Raw genomic sequence first — 13,209 nt, forward strand, 5'->3', positions numbered from 1 at the left:
AGACAGAAGCTTGATGTAATGCTAATCAGTGCATGTGTCTTGTGTACGGCTGAAAGAGTTCAAGTATGAGCAATGACAATTACATTTTTATTTTAGATTTGAAATTTCAAGCCAATGAAGGCAAGCATTATTTTTAAGGTAATAGTGGTGCACTCTTTAAGACTGTGTAACTGTGAGTACTGGAAGTAAAATAAAAGATGAAGAATTTCACTTTTTCAACACTTATAGCTATTGAGATTAGTTATAAAAAAAGGAGAGATTTTATTTTCACACAAGAGTTAATCTTTATCTCCGTAGCATTAACATAATACTGATTTCAATAGTTTTCATATGTAATAACAAGGTGCCTATTGGAGCACATTTATACTTTCCAAAAAATATAACAACTTTTATTATACATACACGATGTAATCAAAAGTATTCGGACACCGGGCTGAAAATGACTTACAAGTTCGTGGTGCCTTCCCTCAGTAAAGCTGGAATTCAATATGGTAATGGCCCACCCTTAGCCTTGATGACAGCTTTCACTCTCTCAGGCATACGTTCAATCAGGTGCTGGAAGGTTTCTTTAGGAATGGCAGCCCATTCTTCACGGAGTGCTGCACTGAGGAGAGGTACCGATGTCGGACAGCGAGCCCTGGCGTGACATCTGCGTTCCAAAACATCCCAGTAGTGTTCTATAGGATTCAGGTCAGGACTCTGTGCAGGCCAGTCCATTACAGGGATGTTATTGTTGTGGAACCACTCTGCGACAGGTCGTGCATTATGAAGAGGTGCTGATCATGTTGAAAGATGCAATCATCATCCCCGAATTGCTCTTCGACAGCGAGAAGCAAAAAGGTGCTTAAAACATTACTGTAGGCCTGTGCTGTGATAATGCCATGCAAAACAACAAGGGGTGCAAGTCTCCTCCATGAAAACCATGACCACACCATAACACCACCGCCTCCGAATTTTACTGTTGGCACTACACACGCTGGCACGACATTCACCAGGCGTTCACACCATACCCACAGCCTGCCATCGGATCGCCACATTGTGTACCATGATTCATCACTCCACTTTATACTGTTCAGTCGTCCAATGTCTACGCTCATTACACCAAGCGAGGTGTCGTTTGGCATTTACCGGCATGATGTGTGGCTTATGAGCAGCTGCTCGACCATGAAATCCAAGTTTTCTCACCTCCCGCCTCACTGTCATAGTACTTGCAGTGGATCCTGATGCAGTTTGGAATTCCTATGTGATGGTCTGGATATATGTCTACCTATTACACATTACGACCCTCTTCAACTGTCGGAAGTCTCTGTCAGTCAACAGACGAGGTCGGCCTGTACACTTCTGTGCTGTACATCTTCCTTCACGTTTCCACTTCACTATCACATTGGGAACAGTGGACCTAGGGATGTTTAGGGTGTGTAAATCTCACACACAGACGTATGACATAAGTGACATCCAATCACATGACCACTTCTGAAGCCCGTGAGTTCCGCGGAGTGCCCCAGTCTACTCTCTCAAGATGTCAATGACTACACTGAGATCACTGATTTGGAGTATCCGGCAGTAGGTGACATCACACTGCACCTAATATGAAAAAGGTATGTTTTTGGGGGGTGTCTGGATACTTTTGATCACATAGTGTAAATTGAAAAGAGGAAGTTGTATATTTGTCCACTGTCAACAGCTTTAATGAATCCAGATTTTTTTGAGAAAACAAAAAGTGGTCAAAGAAGTTATCGGATTATTGTAAGTCGGATAACTAAATGACCAATGGGTATTATATAACAAGAAAAATGTCAACATATATGGCACTATAATATTTAGAGGAATTAGTTGGGAGACCTCCCAACTGTAGTTAATGATTTGTCTGCAAATGGAACTATCAGAGAGGTAATGGGTGAGGGTTTGGGGTTCCTTTGACTGCCCTCCAGTCTACCTTTCAGTTCTGTGGCAGGGACAAAGGACAGCCTTGACTGTGGACTCATTGTCTTACCTTACCCTAGTGAGACACTGCTATGGAAATAATTTTTACTGTCTACCTATCTATTTGAAACTAAAGGAGCAACAGTAAATAGTGGTGACAAATGTACTGTTATTCATGTCTACAATGAATCAAAAATTGATTCTCAGGCATGGGCACCAATGTTTAATGTGCACCTCCACAACATTTTAGTCATCCTTTTTTACCCATGCGAAGAGTACTCGAGCTCACAAGAATTAAGAAATGTTTCCAACTACAGTATTAGGAGATTGCATTCTTACAAAATGGTGAAATTCCAAGTAATCAGATAAATGAGGAGTGTTATGAACTCAAACCATTATTAAATGAGATAAATGTTGTGTAGGTTTAAGAGTGTCTTGATAACTTAAAATTTATGTTCTTTTTCACTGGCTTTAAAACATCTCCATATTTTAAACCAATGAAGGAGTGGAGTGGTGTCACACAGCAATTAGGTGAGATCCACTCTCCATTCCGCCTCACTCCACCTTGACTATCAAATAATTGATTGAATGTGCTACTGTAATCTCAATGTAGTTGAGTTCAAAAAAGATAATGAGTTAGGAAATATTTATTTTGTTTGCATGTGATTATTTTCATGAGCTAATATGGGCTCAAATTATGCACCACAGGAGAGAGTAAGCATAAAAGCATTGAGATCCAACAGGGCCCACTGGATGGTGCATTCTCACCTGAAAGAGATGCTTGGCATCTGGAAGCTTCTAGACATGTTGGCAAAGTAATATGGCTGTTATTTCCTCACCTTAAGATGTAGACTTCCTACAAGGACACCCCTTCTCTGCAAAACTGGAACTGCCCGTTTTTTTGAGCATGGGAAAGACACAAAGTAGTGGATAGCTTTTTCAGATCTGACAAAATCTTTTTTTAGAGCTGCATAGCAAGACTTGAGGCATGGTGCAAGAATTAACTTTATTAAGCTCCCTAGGTACACACAGAAAAAAATCTAGTAAAAGTAATGGTTACTTCCCACTGTACCAAGGTTATGAGTAGATGCACCTTCTGGTTTTTGTGGAGAAGGCACTGGGACCAACCATTTGGAAGAAGCATGTGTGAGTGCCTAACGAAAACAATGACACAGATGAAAAGATATTGTGAAGCTTATCACGAAGAGGTATAGAGAAGCTACTAGTCCCTCTTTCATGCTGTATTACTATGAGGAAGAATCTGGCATTGGCGATTCATTCCAGCAGCTATAACACCATTCCTTGGTGTTAGCATTGGCAACACTACTCCGCAGCTTGCCTCACGTCTTGCCTGACAAGATAGCACCTTCTGTTTGTGACTTTCTGTGAATAAATGAAACTGCTGAGAGTCACTGGGCCATGATAAATAATATAAAATGCTCTAACATTAGATGACATTTTGTGACATGTGGAATAATGTGTAATGGCCATAGCTCTCTGCTCCGTTAAGTGTTTTGTATTGTTTTAAGAAGCCACTAAACTTCAAAATAAATGGTTCCCTGTCAAAAATTAAAATTTGTTCTGATTTATCTTTCAATCGAAACATTTCCTTAACAAAGGGACGTGTTTATCCCTGTATTGGCCATGTTTCAGAGACTGCACATCATGTGTTTACAACTTTTGTCAAAGACAAGTAGGTGAGTGTTCCAGGACTCCAGCCCTTCAGCCGGCAGGATATAAGCATTGCAAAGGTAAGCTTGTATAAGTGGAGTCCATTAATATGCAAAAATGTGGGGTTATGTGGCACACCCAGTCAAACCTAACGCACAGGACAAAGCATGTTGTGTTCAGAGAAGAATGTTCCTTTACAAATGAAAATCCAGGAGAATTGGCACAATTTAACCCTCGTACCACTGGAACAACAAGTGGAATCAGTATGATGGTCAGTGGTGTTAAGAACAACTGAAATGGATAAAACTAAAAACAGCTCCAAGGCCCAATGGAATTCCTATCAGATTCTACACTGAATTTGCGGCTGAGTCAGGCCTTCTTCTAACTATAATCTACCACAGCTCCCTCGGATAAAAAACTGTTCATAGTATTTGGAAGAAAGCACTGGTCAAGGAGGTTAGTAGAAGTGATCCATAAAACTACCATCCAATATCCTTGTCTGCAATTTGTTGCAGAATCTTATAACATATTCTGAGCTCAAACATGAGGTATCTAGAACAGAATGACCTCCTCCATGTCAACAAGTAACGATTCCAAACACGTCAACCATGTGAAACCCAACTTACACTTTTCTCACATGACACACTGAAAACTTTGAATTAAGGAAGTCGGGTAAATGCAATATTTCTTGATATTCGAAAGACATTTGACTCAGTACCGTGCCTACACTTATGGGTAACGGCTCGATCATATAGTGTATGAAGTGAAATTTATGACTGGACTGAGGACTTTTTGGTAGGGAAGACACAGCATATTATCTTGGATGGAGAGTCATCGTCAGATGTAGTAGTAACCCCAGGTATGCCCCAGGAAACTGTGTGGGACCCTTGCTGTTCATGTTACATATTGATGACCTTGTAGACAATATTAGCAGTAACCTCAGACTTTTTGCAGATGATGCAGTTATCTATACTGAAATATTGTCTGAAAGAAGCTGCATAAACATTCTGTCAGATCTTGATAAGATTGCAAAGTGGTTCAAAGATTGGCAACTTGCTTTAAAGGTTCAGAAATGTAAAACTGTGCACTTCACATAATGGAAAAACATAATATCCTATGACTGTAATATCTATAAGTCAGAGTGGGAATTGGTCAACTCTCACAAATACCTGGGTGTAACACTTTGTAGGGACATGAAATTGAATGATCACATAGGCTCTGTTGAGGTAAAGCAGGTGGTAGACAGCAGTTTATTGGTGGAATTGCAATAAGTCTATAAAGGAGTCTGCTTACAAATCACTCATGCGACCAGTTTTAGAACATTGCTCAAGCATATAGGATCTGTACCAAATAGGACTAACGGGGGATACTAAACGTATACAGAGAACAGCAGCATGAATATATGTGAGTGCAGGCTTTCTCGGCGAATTTCATATATGAAGTCTTCACAGGTTGTCACCTACGAGACAAGGACGCTACTCGGCTGACAACCCGTGAAGGCAGCTTGTTTGACCCTTGGGTGTGTGTCACAGAGATGCTGAAGCAATTGAATTGGAAGACTCTTGAAGATAGATGTAAACTATCCTGAGAAAGTCTACAAACAAAATTTCATTTAAATGGTGACTAGTAATATACACAACACCCTACGTACGGTACACATAGGGATCATGAGGAAAAGATTATAATAATTACAGCAAGCAGAAAGGCATTCAAGCAATCGTTCTTCCCACACTCCATGTGGGAATGGAATGGGAAGAAAACTTAATAATTGGTACAATGGGACACACCCCCTGCCATGTACTTCACAATGGTTTGCAGAGAATGGGTGTAGATGTAGATTCAGATACAGAAGCTTGTCATGGTATGGAATGCACATAATAAAAACATTACACCTTCAGTGAAACAAGTCATTTTCCCTTAGTATATCTTGTGTCTCTCTTCCTCATCTACCACTGTTCACAGTACAATGCTACTGTTCTGGTTGTGAATTAACGCTGTGAGAAATTGAAAATGTTACACCTGAAGTGCCAATCCAATAATTATCAAACTTTGTGGACATGTTCATTAAATAATGAGAACTAAATGATTAAACTTTCATTTCATTAGGAACTGAGGTTCATCATTAACATTACCATGAGGAGTGACCCCCTTTGAGCATTAATACATTCTTGCATTTGTGTCATGGAAGCAATAGACCTCCAGACATCATCTTGAGGAATTTATTGCCATATACGAAACACATGCTGTGTCAGTTCATGAAGATTGCTGGCTGGAGGCTGCTCTGGCACTACAAGTCTTATTGCATTCCAGACAAACACCATGGGATAACAAATCTGGAAATAAGGTAGACCAGTCATGGATCTATACATTCCAAAAGGCATCTGTGGCATTAATTGCAATGTGGGCTCTTGCATTATCCTGCTGGTTTATACCATTTGGTATCCTGGTCTCAAAAGGTATGAGAACAGGATATACCATCCTTGGCACATACCTGTGATTATTTACCCTTGCTTCAACAATTACAAAAACAGTTTTGTTAACACACTGTATTTGTGTGAATGTGAGCTGCATGTGAATGTAGGCCGCACATAAACTTTTGTACCGAGATTACTGTAAAAAGTAAATCTCGAATATAGGCCACACTACTAAATTTACTTCTGATTATGAAATAGTACTACTATGTAAATGATGCAGACACTAAATTATGTTGCCAACCTTAAATAACAACTTCAAGTTATAGACTAAGCATTATACAAAGATACACAGAAAGCAGGAAGCTAGATATAAATTTCATGTAGATGAAAAAAACTTCGTCAGTGATGTGCAAGTGACAAGAAGCTCTTATATAGTTTGAAATGTTGGTGTTCAATATAATGGCAAAAGTACAAATATCCAGATGTGGAAAAAGACTTGTTTGATTTTGTGGCTCAACAGAGGAAATATGCATGTGCTGCTACAACTGAAATGATTCGAACTGAAAGCTGCAAAACATCAGTTAAAAGAAACATTTCACCAATGGAATTTAAAATTTTGTATGGGTGGGTTTGGTGATTTACGCAACAAAATAATCTATCTGTTCATCACAGGACTCTGTTCATCACAGGACTCCAACTGCACAAAAACTGCCTCAAGTTTATGAAACAGTTTGATATCTTTCCAGCATTTACGCAAGCCAGCTTCAAAAAATTTTATTTATGTTCCCAAACAGGGAATGCAGACCAAATAACAGTCTATTTTGATATGCTTTACAGCATTACAGTAAGCAGTGTAGGGGAACATACGGTAATGTGCAAATATGTAAATGTGATGCTGAAAAGCAGTGTTGCAGAGGTTTCTTTTTTCAACAACAGCTATTGTATTTGCGAACAAGGTATAAGTTTTTCTGCTATTTTCTTCTTAAGTCTTTGATTGTTTACAAAAATAACTGAAATAATTTATGATGGTATTAACTTCAACACACAAGATACATGTCCACATCATTTTGAAACTGACGATTGGTGAGCTGAGAGGAAAAAATCTCATTTATCGGCTGCACCATGATTTTTCAAGCCAAACTCTAGGGGAAAAAAATGTGTCCTATAGTTGCTCAAATTGGTATCCATGATTCTAGGAATGGAGAGGTATGGGACTCAAAACTTGTTGCTTCCTATGTCCATTCATTAGGTTACTAACAGATGTATTGGCATGAATCAAACTGCCATACACAAAAGCATGACTCATCACTGAACACCACAGAGTTCCACTCAGTGTCCTAGATGACTTGGTTCTACACCATGTAAGTCTCTGTTATCTGAGGTATGGTGTGAGTGGGAAATGATGCACAGCAACTTGAGATCTCTGTGTAGCTTCCAGTACTCTGTTCCCAACAGTCTGTGGCAACATTCCACTTGTAACCTTCGCTGCATTTCAGCTGTTTCCCTCTGTCTATTTGTCGGAGCCAGTCGAACTATCCTATGATCATCTTGTGTCATAATCCATCTGGAAGGACTTGTGCATGCTCTTCTTGCCACACTATTATCCTGGGTACAACTTGTCAGCACTCTTCTGCAGTCATAGCTCCACAACCCACTGTCTGTCCTATCTTTCAATATGAAGCTCCCATGTCCCTCATAGCAATAATACAGCCTTTCTCAGTCTTAACGATGAAGAAAAGTTGAATAAGCACATCCTCTTGGTATGCATGTTGCTATCTTCAACTGAAAAGTCCCAGGAATGTCAGACAGGCCCAACAGCCATTGTGTATTCACAATATTCTTCATCTGTAGCAATGACTTTTTTCTGCCCTAAAAATAAGCCCACATAAGGATGAAATTTTAATCATTGCATCACACAGACATGTAAATATTACTGGAGTATCAGTTTTGTAGTATCTGGTCATGGTGTTTATAGTCTAACACTGTCCATTTCCATCACTGAACATCTGCTATTACTATCAAATTGGCCTTTGTTGCATAGTTGGCAATTCTGCTGATGGCCTCAATAGAGGTTCCCATTTCATGTTTGTTTGATTATTTATTTGCAACATGCTCCATTACAACATTTTGTAATTCTACATGTATGTGTGTATGTGTGTGTGTGTGTGTGTGTGTGTGTGTGTGTGTGTGTGTGTGTGTGTGTAATGTTTGCATTGTATTATTATTATTATTATCAAAGAAGGGAGAGGATGAAACACAGTGCCACTGCATAGCCTATTCCTTGCAAATAGCACCAAGGGGTCCGCCAAGCTTAATGTCCCCATCCACTGGACAGATCATCAACAGTCTGACATGCCCTCACTATATGACACACTACAGAGGGGTTTGGTATTTAAACCAAGACACTGGTGCAAAGTCTAAAGACCTCGAAGTTTACAACACCACTTCTCCTCTCATTATCGACGAAATTCTGGCGGTGAAAATTTTTTCCACCACCAGGATTCAAACTGGCTAACCCCTGGATCGAGCAGCACTGCACAGGCATGCATTTTGTGATAGTGTGTTGTGCGCAAAGATCATATGCCTTCAATGTAGTAAATTTTGGATTGGTTAGTATGGTTGCCTTCATAGCATTACAAAGCTTCACTACGAATCTGCCATCGGGTGGTATTCCCGTCAGCCAATTATTGAGGATATATTGTGTTTCTAGAGCCATACTGCAGCCTCTATCACTTCCTCTGTCATTGCTCTGGGTTCTGCACGCACCACTGAACTCTTCACTGCATTTAGCTGTAACAGCTTGACACTAGGAGTAACATGTGATCCATAGAATTTCACATGTGCCTAAGCATGTCAAAGTCTTTAACTACATCTCTAAGATATCATTGAGATTCCATCCTTTGGATTGCCATAAATAACTTTTTCAGAGAAGTCAGAGTTCTTTGGGATTTGTTGGTAGGTTATAAGACCAAAGGAGTATTCAATTGGTACGTTCTTTTGAAAGGAAACAGATGGAATCATTCTTGTTAACAGCCTTTATATTCTATCTATCTGTTTTAGCTAGGTGGCTCTAGTGTTTAAAGAAGTTCTCATCTCCACTACTACCCATGGAATTCATAAATGTGCCTCATCAGCCATGTCACTGTTGTTAATGAAATTTGCTTTTGTGTGTGTGTGTGTGTGTGTGTGTGTGTGTGTGTGTGTGTGTGTGTGTGGGCGCGCGCGCGTGCGTGCGCGCACACGGTCGACATGCACGCATGCATGTTAATATCTGAACTGTAAACACAAAGAGTTCATCAACACTCATTTCGAAAATGATACCCATGCAGTGAAGAAAGCGAATGTTGCTCCCACACCTGGCAACAACCAACCTATGGTAAACACTCACCACATGAACTCAGATATTTACTAACATTAAATTGTTAAGTTCTCAGTAACAGTAAGTTAGGGATATCTATAGTGTAAAACATTATACACTGACAAGCCAAGGAAACTGGTAAACCTGCCTAATATCGTGTACGGCCCCCGTGAGCACGAAGAAATGCCGCAACACAACGTGGCGTGGACTCGACTAATGTCTTAAGTAGTGCTGGAAGGAATTAACACCATTAATCCTGCAGGGCTGTCCATAAATCCCTAAGAGTACGAGGGGGTTGAGATCTCTTCTGAACAGAATGTAGCAAGGCATCTTAGACATGCTCAATAATTTTCATGTCTGGGGGTTTGGTGACCAGCAGAACTGTTTAAACGCAGCAGAGTGTTCCTGGAGCCACTCTGTTGCAATTCTGTATGTGTGGAATGCCACATTGTTTTGCTGCAATTGCCCAAGTCCATCGGAATGCACAATGGGTGCAGGTGATCAGACAGGACACTTACGTACGTGTCACCTGTCAGAATCGTATCTAGACATATCAGGGGTCCCCTATCACTCCAGCAAAGTCCGAGTCGTTCACTTAAGGTGGCCAATAAAACTGACCGCCCCTGGCAACTCTAAGTCCGGCCATCTGCACAATCTGGCAACACTGTAAGATGCAGAAGTGTTAGGCGGAAGTGTTGTCTCCTTCCGAGTTGATATGCATGGAATGAGACCCTGGTCTTGCGGTAATCGTCGTGCAATCTAAACTTAAGAGTCGCATGTTCGCGTCCAGCTGATTTAACATCGAAGACAATTCGCTTAACATTCTACCCACCCGCAATAACAAGTATTCCAGAAACAATTCCGCAGGACAGCTTGTGGCTGCGTCGCGATCATAACAGCTTACACTCGATCGTTTCCTCGCGCTGCAGCGGCTACCGGCCACCGGCCAGACGCCACCCGCCGCCTGAAATCCGGCGCCGCCCATGTGAAGGCGGCGCCACGCTGTCAGTGTATGTATCAATGCCATTTTCGAATTTGAAGTTGTAGTTATTATCTTGCAGTTAAGCATTGGGTTTTGCATACTTGAAAATCGTGAACTACAGTTAAGCATTGTAAAATTGAGTCGCAAGTGGAAAAAGGTGTAACATCTGCAACACAACGTTTACTTTTGGTATAACAGAGGGGTGAATGTAGAAGAGGCAGCTAGAAAGATTTGAACTGTGCGTGGAGCGAGTGCTTTTGGGAAAAATACGTCAGAAAAAGATATTCTTGTTTCAACAAAGATCGTTCTGGCATGAATGATTTTCCACATTAAGGAAGTCTCGACCACTCATATATGTGACATTTTACCATTTTACAATCATGCGACATTTGCATTCAACAGGCAAAGTTCAGAAGTCTGCTGTAGGAGTACTTCATGCTCTAATTCGAAAAAACAAAAATCAACGGAGTGACTATTACTGAATGTCATCAGGTCGCTTATTGAGCATTCGTTTGCAGTACTGTTACTGGTGACTTGTTATGATGCCTTTATCGTTAACGTACTAGAGCACAGAGTAGTATGAACATAATATTTTACATTTGATAGCTCCATAAGTGTGTTTTGGACTACGAATTCTGCCCCAAGGGGTGTGTGCAACACAGCTGGCATTTGTTGTCAACAACTGAGACACCTTTCGGTCGCAGTGTAAGAAAGTCGAGCAACAAAACTGCATCACCTGTGCTACTGCATGATAACTCACTCTGTTGATATGAGAAACAACACTATCCAGGAGATTGGTAGGAATGTCGTCTCTCAGACACTTGTATTGGTAGGGAAGTCCTCTCTCAAGCACTTGTCGCTCTCGTCATATATTCGTAAAATAATACCTTTCCCGATCTTGATCGATCAACCATCAAGGCAATTCATTTCTAGATTAAAATACTCTTAAAACTACACTGGTTTAATGACATAGTTGGAACCAGTGGTTTTCTACAGGTGTAGAATTTGCAAACAACTTTAGCATAGTCAGATTGTTGTAGATATCGTGAAAGAAAATTCAGCTGCTGATTAATTTCTCTTTGATGATTAATGTTGTGATTAGTAAACTAATGGAAAATGCAATTAAAATATTCACTGTACCAATACAAATGTACAGAAACATCACGACGGCAGTCTATCTTAATAAAGCATTAAGTTCAAATATGGTTCAAAGGTCTCTGAGCACTATGGGACTTAACGTCTGAGGTCACCAGTCCCCTAGAATTTAGAACTAGTTAAACCTAACTAACCTAAAGACATCACACACATCTATGGCCGAGGCAGGATTCGAACCTGCAACCGTAGTGGTCGCGCGGTTCCGGACTGTAGCGAAGCATTAAGTGTCTGTAAGACGATTGATCCTATTTTAACACGAATTAGTAGGATATTACCGACTTCTGACTTCGAAAAGATCTGTATTTATTTCATTTCCTGTATCATTCGCAAGTATTATGAAAATGTGGCATTTCATAGATAAAATTATGTATTCACAACAACAAAAAATATGTTGGCAGAAAACAAAAGTGGCATTATGAAACTGGCAGTACCGTAAGGTTTTCGCTCTGACAGTAAGGGTTACTGAAAGTACCAAGACGAATTTTGCTCGAGCGCTGTTTTACGATTCCCTTATTGAGTTTGTATCTGCCTGCTTGTAGCTCTGCTACAAAAGAATAAAAAATCTGGCATTCAGCGAGCCCAGAAAGGCGAACGACAGCAGCTTGCACCTGGTAGCCAAGCATGTTACCTGAGAAATGGTATTTTCCTAAAGTGGGAAGACATCCTTTTGTGGTTGAATTGTTGGCAAATATCAGTCAGATGTGTGCCGTTGGTCTAAGCGTTTCGGTGTGTTGAATTTGTTCCAATGAATTTTCTACAGGTCTTTTCTGTCCCAAATAGAGAATTGAAGTCCCCCTTAAGTATTTTCACTTCATCTTGGTGAATTTGGGTCATAGTATTTTCAAGTGTGTTCCAGAATTTTTCAACATTTTTGGTGTTTTTCTTATTTTCGATGCTGGTTGGGCCATGTGCACTGATGAATGTTTATTTTTTACTGGTGCTCTGAATGAGCATAGTCATAAGTCAATTGTTGACGGGTGTGATTACTTTGACAGAACTGATGATAGATCTGTGTTCGAGAAATGGCATGGCCAAGATTGGTACGCCTTTCACTACCTTTTGTTGTATTTTGCTCTTGAAGATGCAATGGTTTCCGTAATGCAAGGTTTCATTGTCAGTTAGTCGTGGTTCTTGAAGAGCAATGATGAGAATTTTTTGTCGGTCGATTTATTATGTGAGATTCTTTATATTTCGTATTTGGATCAATGTATCGATGTTTTCTTACAAAAAAAAAAAAGTTCTTATGTGTGTGGAATCTTATGGGACTTAACTGCTAAGGTCATCAGTCCCTAAGCTTACACACTACTTAACCTAAATTATCCTAAGGACAAACACGCACACACACCCATGCCCGAGGGAGGACTTGAACCTCCGCCGGGACCAGCCGAACAGTCCATGACTGCTGCGCCTCAGACCGCTCGGTAATCCCGCGTGGCGTATAGTTTTCAAATGCATGTTTTCTGCTTGTAGTGAAATTTACAAGAGATCTTCAATATTCTCTGCCGTGCTAACCTCGCCGCCTCAGAATCCGAAATTCCAACTGCCGCCTGTCGACAGTTTGCACAATTCATGTTTGCTTGAGTTTCATTGGTTTGGCTTGGGTGATTCCAGGACCAGACAGGACCAGAGGGTGTTGAAGCCTTTGGAAGCAAATATTTTCAGCCGAGCTCATTGAGCTAACAGACGGTGACCAGAGTAGCGGTGAT

At 40.5% G+C, this 13,209-nt stretch overlaps 1 protein-coding gene across 1 annotated transcript in view; it reads right to left on the reverse strand.

Annotated features, from left to right (window-relative positions):
- The window catches only part of LOC124795644 (PMS1 protein homolog 1-like), a 140,267-nt gene that overhangs the window by 45,536 nt on the left and 81,522 nt on the right, over window positions 1-13,209 (reverse strand). Inside the window, exon 11 of the mRNA XM_047259716.1 lies at window positions 2,763-2,941. Within this exon, the coding sequence (XP_047115672.1) occupies window positions 2,763-2,941 (179 nt within the window). The remainder of the gene's footprint in view (window positions 1-2,762; window positions 2,942-13,209) is intronic.

The sequence above is a fragment of the Schistocerca piceifrons genome, chromosome 4 (genome assembly GCF_021461385.2).
Source record: "Schistocerca piceifrons isolate TAMUIC-IGC-003096 chromosome 4, iqSchPice1.1, whole genome shotgun sequence".
Lineage (NCBI taxonomy): Eukaryota > Metazoa > Arthropoda > Insecta > Orthoptera > Acrididae > Schistocerca > Schistocerca piceifrons.